Here is an 18,033-nt window from a genome sequence, read left to right as displayed (position 1 = left end):
GGACCCAGTCAAGGTCCGAGCTATTCTTGATTGGACTCAGCCCTCGTCAGTTAAGAGTCTTCAGAAGTTCTTGGGCTTCGCTAACTTCTACCGTCGTTTTATCGCTAATTTTTCTAGCATTGTGAAACCTTTGACGGATATGACCAAGAAGGGCTCCGATGTAGCTAACTGGGCTCCTGCTGCCGTGGAGGCTTTCCAGGAGTTGAAACGCCGGTTTACTTCGGCGCCTGTTTTGTGCCAGCCTGACGTCTCACTTCCCTTTCAGGTTGAGGTGGTTGCTTCGGAGATTGGGGCAGGGGCCGTTTTGTCGCAGAGAGGCCCTGGTTGCTCTGTTATGAAACCTTGTGCCTTTTTCTCTAGGAAGTTTTCGCCTGCCGAGCGAAATTATGATGTGGGCAATCGGGAGTTGTTGGCCATGAAATGGGCATTTGAAGAGTGGCGTCATTGGCTCGAGGGTGCTAAGCATCGTGTGGTGGTCTTGACTGATCACAAAAATCTGATGTATCTCGAGTCTGCTAAACGCCTTAATCCGAGACAGGCCCGCTGGTCATTGTTTTTCTCCCGCTTTGATTTTGTTGTCTCGTATTTACCAGGTTCAAAGAATGTGAAGGCCGATGCTCTTTCTAGGAGCTTTGTGCCTGATGCTCCTGGAGTCGCTGATCCTGTTGGTATTCTTAAAGATGGAGTTATCTTGTCAGCTATTTCTCCGGATCTGCGACGTGTGTTGCAGAGATTTCAGGCTGATAGGCCTGAGTCTTGTCCACCTGACAGACTGTTTGTCCCGGATAAGTGGACCAGCAGAGTCATTTCCGAGGTTCATTCCTCGGTGTTGGCAGGTCACCCGGGAATTTTTGGCACCAGAGATCTGGTGGCCAGGTCCTTTTGGTGGCCTTCCTTGTCAAGGGATGTGCGGTCATTTGTGCAGTCCTGTGGGACTTGTGCTCGAGCTAAGCCTTGCTGTTCTCGTGCCAGCGGTTTGCTCTTGCCCTTGCCTGTCCCGAAGAGACCTTGGACACATATCTCCATGGATTTCATTTCTGATCTTCCGCTATCTCAGGGCATGTCCGTTATCTGGGTGATATGTGATCGCTTTTCCAAGATGGTCCATTTGGTTCCTTTGCCTAAGCTGCCTTCCTCTTCCGATCTGGTTCCTGTGTTTTTTCAGAACGTGGTTCGTTTGCACGGCATCCCTGAGAATATTGTGTCAGACAGAGGATCCCAGTTCGTTTCCAGGTTCTGGCGATCCTTTTGTAGTAGGATGGGCATTGATTTGTCGTTTTCGTCTGCTTTCCATCCTCAGACTAATGGACAGACGGAGCGAACTAATCAGACTTTGGAGGCTTATTTGAGGTGTTTTGTCTCTGCTGATCAGGACGATTGGGTGACATTCTTGCCGTTGGCTGAGTTTGCCCTTAATAATCGGGCTAGTTCCGCCACCTTGGTTTCACCTTTTTTCTGCAACTCTGGTTTCCATCCTCGTTTTTCTTCGGGTCATGTGGAGCCTTCTGACTGTCCTGGGGTGGATTCTGTGGTGGATAGGTTGCAGCAGATCTGGAATCATGTGGTGGACAACTTGAAGTTGTCACAGGAGAAGGCTCAGCGCTTTGCCAACCGCCGCCGCGGTGTGGGTCCCCGACTACGCGTTGGGGATTTGGTATGGCTTTCTTCCCGCTTTGTTCCTATGAAGGTCTCCTCTCCCAAATTTAAACCTCGTTTTATTGGGCCTTACAAGATATTGGAAATCCTTAATCCTGTATCTTTTCGTCTGGATCTTCCTGTGTCGTTTGCTATTCACAATGTATTTCATAGGTCCTTGTTGCGGCGGTACATTGTGCCTGTAGTTCCTTCTGCTGAGCCTCCTGCTCCGGTGTTGGTTGAGGGCGAGTTGGAGTACGTGGTGGAGAAGATCTTGGATTCTCGCCTCTCCAGGCGGAGGCTTCAGTACCTGGTCAAGTGGAAGGGCTATGGTCAGGAGGATAATTCCTGGGTGGTCGCCTCTGATGTTCATGCGGCCGATTTAGTTCGTGCCTTTCATGCCGCTCATCCTGATCGCCCTGGTGGTCGTGGTGAGGGTTCGGTGACCCCTCACTAAGGGGGGGGTACTGTTGTGAATTTGCTTTTTGCTCCCTCTAGTGGTTACTAGTTTTTTGACTCTGGTTTTTCTGTCATTCCTTTTATCCGCACCTGGGTCGTTAGTTAGGGGTGTTGCTATATAAGCTCCCTGGACCTTCAGTTCTATGCCTGGCAACGTAGTTATCAGAGCTAGTCTGCTGTGCTCTTGTCTACTGATCCTGGTTCCAGTTATATCAGCTAAGTCTGCCTTTTGCTTTTTGCTATTTGTTTTGGTTTTGTATTTTTGTCCAGCTTGTTCCAAATCTATATCCTGACCTTTGCTGGAAGCTCTAGGGGGGCTGGTGTTCTCCCCCCGGACCGTTAGACGGTTCGGGGGTTCTTGAATTTCCAGTGTGGATTTTGATAGGGTTTTTGTTGACCATATAAGTTACCTTTCTTTATTCTGCTATTAGTAAGCGGGCCTCTCTGTGCTAAACCTGGTTCATTTCTGTGTTTGTCATTTCCTCTTACCTCACTGTCATTATTTGTGGGGGGCTTCTATCCAGCTTTGGGGTCCCCTTCTCTGGAGGCAAGAAAGGTCTTTGTTTTCCTCTACTAGGGGTAGCTAGATTCTCCGGCTGGCGCGTGTCATCTAGAATCAACGTAGGAATGATCCCCGGCTACTTCTAGTGTTGGCGTTAGGAGTAGATATATGGTCAACCCAGTTACCACTGCCCTATGAGCTGGATTTTTGTATTCTGCAGACTTCCACGTTCCTCTGAGACCCTCGCCATTGGGGTCATAACACATCATACTGTGTGTGGGGGCTATGGGAACATAATACTGTGTGTGGTGGGCTATGGGAGCATCATACTGTGTGTGGTGGGCTATGGGAGCATCATACTGTGTCTGGGGGCTATGGGAGCATCATACTGTGTGTGGTGGGCTATGGGAGCATCATACTGTATGTGGTGGGTTGTGGGAGCATCATACTGTATGTGGAGGGCTTTGGTGGCATCATACAGTGTGTGGTGGGCTATGGGAGCATCATACTGTGTGTGGTGGGCTATGGGAGTGCAGCGCCCCAGAGTCCTGGTCGTTGCAGTAATATCGTTCTTCCACCAGGGGGAGTGATATTACGTCTGAAGGCAATAACGGAGATCTCTTTACCAGGTATCACAAACCACACAACACACTTCACACTCCAGACCGCCAGGGGGAGCTACGCTCCTATCTATTAGGGCACTCCTCACAATTAGGTAAAACTGGTGGTCTGGACAGAAAGAGAGGTAGAAGCTGGCTGGAGCGAGTTCCAGTCAGATCCAGACTGCGGTCTGAGGAGGACGAAGGTCCACGGAGCTGCGCCTGCCCCACGTGCGGCAGCATCCTAAGAAAGAGGCATTAGAAGAGAGGTGTATTGCAGAGGGTGAGAAACGAAGTCACAGCAAAAGGAGAGGAAACCAGAAGGAGTTCTGCCCTGTGAAAGGCTGCCTCCTTCTGAGGCGAAGGAACCCCGGTAGCCGGAACACCGAGGGAGTAAGGACCTCTACGCTTTACTTCAGAGACTGGCAGGACAGTTAATTCCACGTTAGCTGCCCGACCTTATACCCAGGAGACACGGTGGCAACTTGCGGAGGCCGGGGCGTGTTAGAGTCCCTGTAAAAAGCCTCAGGCCATCAGTCATACGGGTTTGTCCTATCCTATCCATCAGGGGGACAGAGAGAAAGAGACTTAACATCCAGAATAGTTGTGAGGACCTCACCGAGAAGCTCAGCAGGGAGGTACTACAACACACAGGCGCTAGAGGAAGGCTACTGATTTCTACCTGGATAAGGGGACTCTGGATTTGCCTTCGGACCGGCCGGACTCTGCCTGCCCTGTGGTCTGTACCCTGGACTGTGGATGCTGAAGCCTTCAGTAAAAGGTAAAGAGACTGCAACCTTGTGTCCTCGTTATTCACTGCGCCTCACACCATCCACCATCTACACTCTGGGAAGCCCTGGGGATACACTTCACCTGTGGGAAGGTATACCATCTAGCTGCCATCACATCACCCCAGCGGACCCCTAAGCAGCGTCGGTCACCCTGACCGAATACCACAGGTGGCGTCACGATTATCCCTTTAAAGACCTTTCCCCCCATTTATTAACGGACGCCCCTAGGGCCACGGACCGGGTCAGCCACCATGACATCCCCACCGAGAACCGAAGGACCCGGTACCGAGTACCCCGCTGCCCTACTGGGGGCGCTCCAGGAGCATCATACTGTGTGTGGAGGGCTATGGGGGCATCATACTGTATGTGGAGGGCTTTGGTGGCATCATACTGTGTGTATGGGCTATGGGAGCATCATACTGTGTGTGGTGGGCTTTGGTGGCATTATACTGTGGGGGGGCTGTGGGATTATCACGCTGCATGTGGAGGGCTTTGATGGCATCATACTGCGTGTGGTGGGCTATGGGAACATCATTCTGTATGTGGAGGGCTTTGGTGGCATTATACTGTGTGGTGGGGGCTGTGGGATTATCACGCTGCATGTGGAGGGCTTTGATGGCATCATACTGTGTGTGGGGGCTATGGAGGCATCATTCTGTATGTGGAGGGCTTTGGTGGCATTATACTGTGTGGGGGGCTATGGAAGCATCATACTGTATGTGGAGGGCTTTGGTGGTATCATACTGTATGTGGAGGGCTTTGATGGCATCATACTGTGTGTGGGGGCTATGGAGGCATCATTCTGTATGTGGAGGGCTTTGGTGGCATTATACTGTGTGTGGGGGCTATGGAGGCATCATTCTGTATGTGGAGGGCTTTGGTGGCATCATACTGTGTGTGAGCAGCTGTGGGGTGATTATGTTGTGTGGTGAAACTGTGGAGGCATCTTTGCTTGTCTGGGGGGCCATGTACTATGTGGGGGCATCATAGTGTGTGGAGACCATAAAAGTGGTATCATACTGTGTGGGAGAACTGCTGGGCTTTAGTAGGAGTCATATTTCTATGTGGGCACATATACAAGACTGGGTCACGTTAGGGAAATGGCGTAGAGCAAAGTGAAAGCTGCCGCAGCGCACTGCACAGTACGGCTCCCTATTTCCTAACTTTCAAAGTTTGGACGTGTGAAAGTATATTACATTATTTGTCACATTGACTCATGCCAACCTCCACAAAAAAAATCCCCCCATTGCTAAAATGTCCTTCATTGATTAGTTTTCTCAGCAGGTAAAGCATTACAAAAAAATACAGAAAGTCCAATGTCCCCGGCTCTTTTTGAGGGAGCGCTATAGATGGACCCCCGTTATTTATCACATGTGCCATAATACATATAAAAAAAGTCTGTAAATAAACCTTTCATTGTTATTCTGCTGCAACTTTCTAATAAACTCGTGAGTCACCATTTTTAAGACGTCAACTTGCTGTAAATGAACAGGACTTTTTTCTTTGTCCGAACAGGCAGTTGAAATGGCTGATAACAGGGAGAAATAGATTGCATTCACCTATCCTAAAGTTATCATCTCGTTCCATCCTGAAATGTCTGATAACAGGGAGCAATAGATTGTAGGTCTTTTATTAAATAAAAAATACTTCACTTGACACTAACTATGATACATTACAAATAAAATACAACAGAACAAAACATAAGAACAAAGCTCCAATCAGACGACAAAACACAACACAAATCACGAAGAAATAAACCAGAAACGGAAACAAAATGGAGAAAATTCATGACCTACAAATCATGGACAGGAAAGAAAAATTCAAATAAAACAAAGAAAAAAAGCAAAATAACTATAACTACATGAATACCCCAGTAAAATAATAAATAGTATAAAATCATGTAAGACCCCCGGCCCAGCGTCATTCATGCTACTATATACAATCCCAACTACATTCACATCGTCCTATATACAATGTTATATACAATATATACACTATAAACATATTACACTAAACCGATTTACACTACACCGCAAACACAACAAAACCCTACTGGTCCCACTGCCTCACCTTACAGCCCCCCCCCCCCCTTACACCACCACATTCACCCTACAACAAACCTAAACACAATACAGTGAACAAAAATTAACATTTTAAAAAAAAAAATATTATTTTTTTTCCTTTTTCCATTATTTCATTTTATTTATTTTTTTAAAATATATATAAACACAGACCTACACTAACTATCCCGCCACCCCTGATCCAGCTCTGGCCACAAAGTTCAGGAATTATCCGAGCTAGGATCAGGCCCCAAAGTTTTTCCCCAGGTTGGGCCTCGGCCAGGCCAGATCAGTCTCTTATCATCGCCGTTGAACCCCCCAATCCCCCCATCCAACCTAACTAAGACCCTCCATTATACACAATATATACTCTCAAGTTCGATGCCTGCAAACCTTCTATTTCAGGGAACAGAAATACAAAACAAAAATCTAGGGTGTAAAGACATCAGCCTGCCACCAGGATATAGGAGCGCAAACGGACTTAGGCACCCCGAAGGAGAAACCCCTCCAGAGATGGGCCGCCCTCCGGGCACCTAGTCCCCCGCACTCCAGAGAACGCACCTTCACCAGGGTGAGTCGCCCGCCAGGGCTGTGGGGTACTCGGTACCGGGTCCGGTGTTCACAGGGGGATGTCACAGTGGCTGACCCGGTCCGTGGCCCTGGGCGCCCATGTATAAGGTGAAAGGTCTTTAAAGGGATAAAGTTTGTGTTCGTGACGCCACCTGTGGTATTCGGTCAGGGTGACCGACGCTGCTTTAAGGGGTCCGCTGGGGTGATGTTATGGCAGCTAGATGGTATAACTTCCCACAGGTAAAGTATGTCCCCAGGGCTTCCCGGTGTGTAGATGGTGGATGGTGAGTGGCGCAGAGAAGAACGAGGACACAAGGTTGCAGTCTCCTTACCTTTACTGAAGACTTCAGCATCCACAGTCCAGAGCACTGATCACAGGGCAGGCAGAGTCCGGCCGGTTTGGAGACAAGTCCAGATTTCTCTTGTCCAGGTGGAGAATAAAAGCCTTTCCTCTAGTGCCGTATTGGTGTAGTCCCTTACTGCTAAGCTTCTCATAAGGTCCTCAGAGATGTTATCTCCCTCTGTCCCCCGGATTGGATAGGACATACCCGTATGACTGGTGACTTGAGGCGGTTTATAGGGACTCTAGCACGCCCCGGCCTCTAAGGTTATCACCGTGCCTCCTGGGTGTTAGGTCGGACAGGTAACGTAGAGTTCAGCTGTCCTGCCGGTCTCTAATGTAAGCCATAGAGGTCCTTACAACCTCTGTGTTTCTGCTACCGGTCTCTGCTCCTCAGAAGGAGGCAGCCTGCTCAGGGCTGGTCCCCTTCTGATATCCTCTCCTGTGTTTCCTCTCCTGCACGCTCGCTGCAAACAATTCGGCCTTCAAATGTCTCTTTCTGGGAGCTTTCTAACTCTCCCTACAGACTACCAGTTATATATATATGGGGAATCACCTAATAAATAGGATCAGAAGCTCCCCCTGGAGGCCTGGAGGATGAAATGTGTTGCATGTTTGTGATACCTGGATGCAGTTATCCTTCCTTGCCTCCAAACGTAGCATCACTCTCCCCGGGAGGAAAGCAATACCACTGTGACGACCAGGACCCTGGGGCGCCACTAGGGCATCTAGGGTGCTGCTACAAACTTCATCTACACAGAGGATTTTACTCTGCGTCGAAACTCAAACTAGTGCATTCCACGTGAAGTACCTGACCACTGCGCTGACTAAGAATAAAGTGGCTCGGTCCCTTCTCCCGAGGTCTCTGAATGCTCCATAGGCCCACTCGGCATAGGACAGAGTGGCCACCAACGGCCAACCAATGGAAGCGCCCACCCTGTTGTACACCTCTGTATTAAAGGGACAATGGAGCAGGAAGTGCTTCATGCTTTCCAGCATGGTAGCACAAGCCTCACGGGGACAATTCCTGTCCTCGGAGCTCCTGTACTTCAAATTGTCCCTCACATACAACTTACCTTGGAAGCAGCGCCAAGTCAAGTCCCAATACTTCTTGGGGATCCTGCTAGAATTTAACAAACTCAACCCAACCTCTAGATCCCGACTCGGGCAGTCCTTGAGGACCAATGGTTTCTGAAAATGCGAAAGCAAGACCCGCATGTCGAGGAGTTTCCTTGGGAGGGACCTCACTTCCCACATTCCCAGACCCCTCCGGCGCATCATTTTCAGAACCGGGGTAACATAAGCCGGGAAATGCCCATGTGGTGTGCGAAGATCCTTCAATTTTCCCCCTGTCTCCCATTCCTGGAAGAAAGGCTGAAACCATCCCTTGCAGGAGAATTCCCACGGAGGAGCCCTCTCTTTCCAGAGGTTTGCCACGTTAACTTTCAAAAAGGTGTTCACTAGGAACACCACGGGGTTCACCATATTCAACCCCCCTAGTCTCCACGTGCGGTAAGTGACCTCCCGTTTGACCAGGTTCAGTCTATTCCCCCATAACATCTGGAAGAACAGACTGTAGACCCGAGTCCAGAGAGGCTCCGGCAAGACACAGACACTGCCCAGGTAGATTAGCAAGGGGAGCAGGAAAGCTGTGCACAGGTCAGGGAGCAATAGATTGTATTCACCTATCCTACAGTTATCATCTCGTTCCAGCCAGAAATGGCTGATAACAGGGAGCAATAGATTGCATTCACCTATCCTACAGTTATCATCTTGTTCCAGCCAGAAATGGCTGATAACAGGGAGCAATAGACTACATTCACTGGTCCTATATTCGATGTATCTCCAGCTTGAAATAGCTGATAACAGGGAGCAATAGACTGCATCCTCGAGAGATTATTTCACTCGATTAATGAGCATTTTGCTGGTTTGTCAGGTAACCGTCAGCATGTTGCCGATAATCGTCAGTGTACATGGACCTCACATGTCTGAAATGGCCGATACTAGAGATAAATGTTGCCCCAGATAAATCCTAGGATATGCCATCCTTTATATTCATCTCCGTGATACTTGCAGATTTGTACCTGACCACTGGTCTTTAAAGGGAATCTGTTACCAGATTTTTTTCCCATTAATCTGAAAGCAGTATAAAGTAGGGGCATAGCCCCTGATTCCACCGATGTGTGACTTACTGGGCTGTTTGCTGCAGTTTTGCTAAAATCTCTATTTTCTCTGCTGTAGACGTAGCAGTGCTCAGAATGCTGAACTCTGTAAAACTCTGCCCACACCACTGATTGGCAGCTTCCTGTGTACACTGTGCATAGGCAGAAAGCTGCCAATCAGTGGTGGGGGTGAGGTTATACAGAGCTCATGAATATGGAGGACAGCATGGAAGTAAGTTTACTAGTGATTTTATCAAAGCTACAGCAGCCAACCCAGTAAGTGACACATAGCTGGAATCAGGGTCTCTGTCCCTACATTATGCTGATCTCAGATTAGTGGCAAAAACCTGGTGACAGATTCCCTTTAAAAGAAAGATGTCTAGACTCTTAGAAGGGTTACGAGTATTAGGTGCAGTTTCTAATATTGCCACTAGGCGTCACTAAGCACCAAGAGTCACTGTAAGAACTCATTTCACCTTCATGTGACAAAGTTTTATAACTTCTGAATTTACCATTTTTGATTCTTATATAAGTGTCTGATATGAGAGAACCATACGTGTCTGCAGGTTGTATTGTGAAATCTGTCTGTGGATCTGCTGTGACTGTACATTATGGTATAAGTGTCACACGCTGCATCATGAAGGGGGTCACAGAACTATGTAAACTGTGCCTGAAATACTACCTTGATTGACAGATATTGGAGTAGATTGCACGTCATAATTCTTGCTGTAATCATCCGTCAATGTTCTGACTTTGCAGAAGCAAAGCTGCAGTGTAAAGTATAATGTACAGTGCAGCAGATGCAGCCTGTGATGAGATGGGACCGAGTGTATATCAGGCCAAGGGGCGGGTCGGACGGCCGTACAACTCGGACGAGGATCGTAACGCAATGCTCGGACTGGCTGTCGGCTCTCCTGACCCGAGTGTGACGGTTACATAGAAATACATGGTGTCACGCTCGGGTCAGGAGAGCTGCCGGCCAGTCCGAGCTTTGCGTTATGATCCTCGTCCGAGTTATACGACCGCCTGACTCTTCGGACGCACCGGACATGGGGAGATTTGGGATTATTTCACTATTATGGCTACTCTCATCCCCAGCTAACCTTGCTTCCACCGACATCATGTTCCTGGTGTGCTGCGTGCCTTTCACCGCAACGCTCTACCCTCTGCCCAGCTGGGTGTTTGGAGACTTTATGTGCAAGTTTGTGGCGTACCTGCAGCAGGTAAGATGGCGGAGGGGTGATGGCTCCATATCAGATATTGGATTTCAAGAAAGAATGAAGTTATTCTCTAGGGGTCCGAGCCCACGATCAGTAAACGCTGGGGGTTAGACGCTCCGTACTTGTGCATCGTCCAGATGTTACAGCATAGTGGAGGGGATTTCTAGAAATGCTATGCCCACTATGTGTCCGGAGACCCCGCGGCTCGCACACGGAGACCGACATGCCACGCGTCTCTCCAGACCGCCAGTCTCCACAAGAGAAATGACCTCAACAGAATATATCGTGTGCGGTGATGTAATGGCGACAGGTGTCTGATATTCTATTATTCTACTGATTGGTGCACAATATTCTGAAAGTACAAGTACAACTGACGACTATAAAGGTTTTCAGCTTCTCGAAGGAACCAAGAATGTTTCTATTCACTAACAGCAAGCAGAAATAATAAACATGGAGAGGAATAAAGTCAAAGTGTATGATGTGGAGTCCTCTGTAAAGCTCTAGCAGCCGCGATCGTGACCATTCACCGCATGGATGTAACGCGCCGTCTCTTCTCTGATCGCAGGTCACAGTCCAGGCCACGTGTATCACTCTGACAGCGATGAGTGCGGACCGCTGCTATGCTACACTGTATCCACTGAGGTCACTGCGGCACCGCACTCCCAAAGTGGCCATGATGGTCAGCATCTGCATCTGGATAGGTAAGACGTGATAGTGACCGTCACAAGCCGCAGAAAGATACAGTGAGTCAGTGACCTCCCTGGGTCCAATGCATCTCCAAACATTCAACACAAACTCTGATTTGCAACAGATTTACTCATCTCTAAGTGTGTGCAGTCGGGTGATCTCATACAGTCACTGTGTGCCGTCTCTTCCTCCTGTGCAGTCACTGTGTGCAGTCTCTCCCTCCTGTGCAGTCACTGTGTGCAGTCTCTCCCTCCTGTGCAGTCTCTTCCTCCTGTGCAGTCACTGTGTGCAGTCTCTTCCTCCTGTGCAGTCACTATGTGCAGTCTCTTCCTCCTGTGCAGTCTCTTCACCCTGTGCAGTCGCTGTGTGCAGTCTCTCCCTCCTGAGCAGTCGCTGTATGCAGTCTCTCCCCCCTGTGCAGTCGCTGTGTGCAGTCTCTCCTTCTTGTGCAGTTACTGTGTGCAGTCTCTCCCTCCTGTGCAGTTGCTGTGTGCAGTCTCTCCCTCCTGTGCAGTTGCTGTGTGCAGTCTCTTCCTCCTGTGCAGTTGCTGTGTGCAGTCTCTTCCTCCTGTGCAGTCGCTATGTGCAGTCTCTTCCTCCTGTGCAGTCACTATGTGCAGTCTCTCCCTCTTGTGCGGTCACTGTGTGCAGTCTCTTCCTCCTGTGCAGTCGCTGTGTGCAGTCTCTTCCTCCTGTGCAGTCGCTGTGTGCAGTCTCTTCCTCCTGTGCAGTCACTGTGTGCAGCCTCTTCCTCCTGTGCAGTCGCTGTATGCAGTCTTTCCCTTCTGTGCAGTCACTGTGTGCAGTCTCTTCCTCCTGTGCAGTCACTGTGTGCAGTCTCTCCCTCCTGTGCAGTCGCTGTGTGCTCTCTCTTCCTCCTGTGCAGTTGCTGTGTGCAGTCTCTTCCTCCTGTGCAGTCAGTGTGTGCAGTCTCTTCCTCCTGTGCAGTCACTGTGTGCAGTCTCTTTCTCCTGTGCAGTTGCTGTGTGCAGTCTCTTCCTCCTGTGCAGTCAGTGTGTGCAGTCTCTTCCTCCTGTGCAGTCACTGTGTGCAGTCTCTCCCTCCTGCGTAGTCGCTGTGTGCAGTCTCTTCCTCCTGTGCAGTCAGTGTGTGCAGTCTCTTCCTCCTGTGCAGTCAGTGTGTGCAGTCTCTTCCTCCTGTGCAGTCAGTGTGTGCAGTCTCTTCCTCCTGTGCAGTCAGTGTGTGCAGTCTCTCCCTCCTGTGCACGCGCTGTGTGCTGTCTCTTCCTCCTGTGCAGTCACTGTGTGCAGTCTCTTCCTCCTGTGCAGTCACTGTGTACAGTCTCTTGAGCTCATAGAGTTATTGAGTGAAGTCTCTTCCTCCCGTGCAGTCTCTCAGTGCAGTGTCTGGAGACTCTGGACAGTTATGCCTTCAGTCTATATTACAGTCACAAGTTTGGGCACAACTTTTCTGTTCACGCAATCAGTGATTTTCTTTGTTCTTACTGGAATGTGCACATTGTAGATTCAGACTGAAAACATGGAAACAAGGAGTAAAGAGACACTTGTGAAACAAACCAAAATGTGTGTTAAAACTTATGATCCTCGATTACTCCCCTTTCACTCTGATGACAGTTTTACACCCCCTTGGCATTCTCTTAAGAAACTTTATCAGGTTCTCACCTGAAATGGCTTCCAACAGTCTTCAAGGAGATCCCAGAGGTGTTGAACCTTTCTTAGCATTCAACTCATCCCAAACCACCTTGACTGGGTGGTTGTCGTTGATTGTGGAGGCCATGCACTGACCCATCACTCCATCCTTCTTCTTCAATTCAACCCTAAAGGTCTGCTCCTCACATTCTCTTCTGGACAGATTATCTTGACATGTATCTGCTACTACTTGATGTTCGTGTATCATTTATAAGGGCTGATATCTGAGGTGCTGGTCATTTGTGCTTTTTGAAGCTGCTAACTCTGATGAACTTATCCTCTGCAGCAGAGGTAATTATTGGAATTCCTTTCATTGGAGGGTCCTAAGGAGAGCTAGTTTCATCACAATAGATGATTTTTTTCTATGGTTACACTTAAGGATACCTTCATTCTAGCAATTTTTGGATTGACTTACCTTCATGTCTTAAATGATGAACTGCTGTTTCTTTTTTAGTTGAGTGATTCTTGCCATGTTCTGGCTTAGAACAGTTGTAGGATAGACCTCAGCACTGTGTGGGGTTGTGCACTAACACTGTCTCTGCCAAACACACCTGATGGTCACAAACACTATCTGAAAGTCGGTGATTCCACAAATGAGCTGCTGGCGAAACGACCTGTTCATTGGAAGCCATTCCAAGTGATGACCTGATGAAACTGCTCAAGAAAATGCCAAGGGGGTGTAACGCTGTCATTAGGATAACATAAATATAAGGTTTTACACTTATTCTTTCACCTGTTTTTAACTCCTTGGTTACATACCGCATGTCTTCCTTTGAGGTTTTGCTGCCTTCAGTCTGAATCAACAATATCCACATTCCAATAAGAACAAGGAAAACCGTTTCATGAACAGGTGTGTCCAAACTTCTGACTGGTGCAGTATATGGAGTATATCACAATATGACGTGTCTTCCCCCACAGGGTCCTTGCTGCTGTCCACTCCCATCATTCCTTACCAAAAGATCCAGAACGGTTACTGGTACGGGCCAAGAACCTACTGCATAGAGCAGTTTCCATCAGACACCATGAAGAAGGCTTGTATCCTCTACCAGTTCCTCGCCGTCTACCTTCTGCCATTGTTGACCATCTGTCTGTGCTACTCATTAATGCTGAAGAGGGTCGGACGACCGGTGGTGGAGCCCATCGACAACAACTATCAGGTGACTGTGGACCGCGGGGTGACAGTGTGACCCCTGCTACATAAACTACACAACGCTGTGCATTCTCTAGTCACATCCAGAGCTGCATTTACAGTTCTCCGTAGCTCTGACCTCACATCACTGCTGTCCCCTGCAATTTATTGGAGATGTAATGCAGTAATTCAATCTCATAGATTTCAATGCTGTACACGAGGGGTGGGCAATTCATTTTCACGAGTGGCCACATGAGAGACTGTGACTGATGTAGAGGACCGAACCCATAGGCTGAAATTAATTCTGCACAATATTAATATTTACAAATTAATTATAATTCTGATTTTATGTTAATAATAATTGTATCACTTAATATTGGACAGAATTAAGTATGTACAGTCTATATATCATATGAGCCCGCACACAGCCCCTATATACAGTATGAGCCTGCACACAGCCCCCTATATACAGTATTAGCCCCACACAGCCAGCCCCTGTATATGGCAAGAGTCCCCACACAACCCCTTATATAGAGCATGAGTCCGCACACAACCAGTTATAACCACAACCGTACACACTGTGATCCCACATAAAGCCCCCCTATATACAGTATGAGTCCCACGCAGCCACTCTATATACGAGTTCCCTCATACAGTATGAACCACACAACCCCCTATAAACAGTATGACCTCCCACACAGCCTCCCTATATACAGTATGAGCCCCCATATAGCCTCCCTATACACAGAATGAGACATCACACAACCCCCTATATACAGTATGAGCTCCCACACAGCCTCCCTATATACAGTATGAGCCCCCATATAGCCTCCCTATACACAGAATGAGACATCACACAACCCCCTATATACAGTATGAGCTCCCACACAGCCTCCCTATATACAGTATGAGCCCCCATATAGCCTCCCTATACACAGAATGAGACATCACACAACCCCCTATATACAGTATGAGCTCCCACACAGCCTCCCTATATACAGTACGAGCTCCCACCTAGCCTCCCTATATACACTATGAACCCTCACACGGCCCCCTATATACAGTATGAGCTCCCACACAGCCTCCCTATATACAGTACGAGCTCCCACCTAGCCTCCATATATACACTATGAACCCTCACACGGCCCCCTATATACAGTATGAGCCCTCACACAGCCTCCTTATATACAGCATGAACCCCTCACAGCCTCCCTATACACAGAATGAGACATCACACAGCCCCTATATACAGTATGAGCCCTCACATAACTTCTATATTTACATTACGAGCCCCTACATAGCCTCCGTATATACAGTATGAACCCCACACTGCCTCCGTATATAAAGTATGAGCCCCCAAATAGCCTCTATATATACATAAGCCCCCACACTGCCTCTGTATATACAGTACAAGCCCCCACATTGCCTCTGTATATACAGTATGAGCCCCCACATTGCCTCTGTATATACAGTATGAGCCCACACATAGCCTCTATACAGTATATACATTATGAGCCCTCACATAGCCTTCGTATATACATTACGAGCCCTCACATAGCCTCTATATATACATTACAAGCCCCCACATTGCCTCCGTATATACAGTATGAGCCCCCACATAGCCTCTATATATACAGTATGAGCCCCCACATTGCCTCTGTATATACAGTATCAGCCCTCACATAGCCTCTATATATACAGTATGAGCCCCCACATTGCCTCTGTATATACAGTATGAGCCCACACATAGCCTCTATACAGTATATACATTACGAGCCCTCACATAGCCTTCGTATATACATTACGAGCCCTCACATAGCCTCTATATATACATTACAAGCCCCCACATTGCCTCCGTATATACAGTATGAGCCCCCACATAGCCTCTATATATACAGTATGAGCCCCCACATTGCCTCTGTATATACAGTATGAGCCCTCACATAGCCTCTATATATACAGTATGAGCCCCCACATTGCCTCTGTATATACAGTATGAGCCCCCACATTGCCTCTGTATATACAGTATGAGCCCACACATAGCCTCTATACAGTATATACATTACGAGCCCTCACATAGCCTTCGTATATACAGTATGAGCCCCCACATAGCCTCTATATATACAGTATGAGCCCCCACATTGCCTCCGTATATACAGTATGAGCCCCCACATAGCCTCTATATATACAGTATGAGCCCCCACATTGCCTCTGTATATACAGTATGAGCCCCCACATAGCCTCTATATATACAGTATGAGCCCCCACATTGCCTCTGTATATACAGTATGAGCCCTCACATAGCCTCTATATATACAGTATGAGCCCCCACATTGCCTCTGTATATACAGTATGAGCCCACACATAGCCTCTATACAGTATATACATTACGAGCCCTCACATAGCCTTCGTATATACATTACGAGCCCTCACATAGCCTCTATATATACATTACAAGCCCCCACATTGCCTCCGTATATACAGTATGAGCCCTCACATTGCCTCCGTATATACAGTATGAGCCCCCACATAGCCTCTATATATACAGTATGAGCCCCCACATTGCCTCTGTATATACAGTATGAGCCCTCACATAGCCTCTATATATATACATTATGAGCCCCCACATAGACCCCATCTGCTTCAGTCGTTGCTGTGTGCACTGACTTTCCACACAACAGATGCGATGTAGGGATATGGAGTCTGCTGTCTCGGTCGCACAAATGGTTAAAGAAGGAGTCGGCGTCTCTATCCTCCACCATTGTACTCACCGATACCTACATCCTGAGGATCCAGATACCGATGACATCGGGACGCTGGGCGGGGGGGAGAACAGCCGAATGGCGCCACCTGTTGGCCACTGTTTTCAGCCCTTTGACTGTCTCAGTCTGGGGGCTGCACTGGAACAGCCGGAGGGCCGGATGTGTCCTGTGGGTCCGCACTTTCCCCATGTCTGGTGTAGAATTATGAATGCAGCTCTGGTTGTGACTTGAGTATAAGACATGATGCACCTTAAAGTCAGTGAACAGCATTTATAGTTTCCCAAGTTTTACCTTACATACGGATTATAGTTAGGAGTTATGCTGAAACTTTTCTCCGTCCTTCCAGGTGCAGCTGCTCTCTGAGAGAACCATCGCCATGAGGAGCAAAATATCCAAAATGGTGATAGTGATTGTTCTGCTCTTCACCGTCTGCTGGGGCCCCATTCAGCTATTCAGCCTCTTCCAAGGATTCTACCCTGGATTTCAAGCCAACTATGCTACCTATAAAATAAAAACCTGGGCCAATTGTATGTCTTATGCCAACTCGTCCATCAATCCCATTGTCTACGGGTTCATGGGCGCCAGCTTCAGGAAGTCCTTCAAGAAAGCCTTCCCTTTCATGTTCCGGAATAAATTGAGGGATGGAAGCATCACCTCCGGGACTGTCCAGAACGAAATGAAATTTGTCGCTATGGAGTCGACCAACCAAGATCTGAAATGAAGAGGAGAAGTCTTCTTCATGTGGAGTTTATGGAAATAAGCAATTATGGAACCAGCTCAGGAGATCTCAGAGACGTCAGAAGATACAAGGCAGCAAATAAAATGGAACAACATCTCAGTGTCATCTATAATGACCGGGAGAATGTATAGATGAGGGACGATCTATATCACTGCCGGAAAATTTATACAGGATTTTGCCATAAAATGTGTGATTTTCTACTTGAAGATGTTGTGTGTCCTGTCTGTAACAAATATTTATTTTGTATTTCTATTTTGTCCATTCATTAAAGAACAATATGAACTGAAACAAAATGTCCTAATAATCCACATTTTACAACTATTAAAGTGGTGATGTCTGTGTAATTGAATGGTAATATATCTTTACCCCCCAGGCACTTAGAATTCCCCATAAATTATGTCTCCTATGTTCTAAAGTATAACTACTATAATACTGCCCCTATGTACAAGAATATAACTATTATAATACTGCTCCTATGTACAAGAATATAACTACTATACTACTGCTCCTATGTACAAGAATATAACTACTATAATTCTGCTCCTATGTACAAGAATATAACTACTATAATACTGCTCCTATGTACAAGAATATAACTACTATAATACTGCCCCTATGTACAAGAATATAACTACTATACTACTGCTCCTATGTACAAGAATATAACTACTATAATTCTGCTCCTATGTACAAGAATATAACTACTAT

General features: G+C 47.5%; 1 protein-coding gene across 1 annotated transcript in view; it reads left to right on the top strand.

The window, feature by feature from the left end:
• Positions 1 to 17,610, top strand: part of LOC143788360 (G-protein coupled receptor 54-like) — a 29,330-nt gene extending 11,720 nt beyond the window's left edge. The window contains exons 2-5 of the mRNA XM_077277992.1: positions 10,217 to 10,341; positions 10,904 to 11,039; positions 13,614 to 13,852; positions 16,933 to 17,610. Coding sequence (XP_077134107.1) covers positions 10,217 to 10,341; positions 10,904 to 11,039; positions 13,614 to 13,852; positions 16,933 to 17,307 — 875 coding nt within the window. The 3' untranslated portion in view covers positions 17,308 to 17,610. The remainder of the gene's footprint in view (positions 1 to 10,216; positions 10,342 to 10,903; positions 11,040 to 13,613; positions 13,853 to 16,932) is intronic.
• Positions 17,611 to 18,033: the final 423 nt, after the last annotated feature.

This window comes from Ranitomeya variabilis, chromosome 8, assembly GCF_051348905.1.
Source record: "Ranitomeya variabilis isolate aRanVar5 chromosome 8, aRanVar5.hap1, whole genome shotgun sequence".
Taxonomy (NCBI): Eukaryota; Metazoa; Chordata; class Amphibia; order Anura; family Dendrobatidae; genus Ranitomeya; species Ranitomeya variabilis.
Note: the sequence above shows the minus strand (reverse complement) of the source record. Positions and strands in the feature narration are given on the sequence as shown.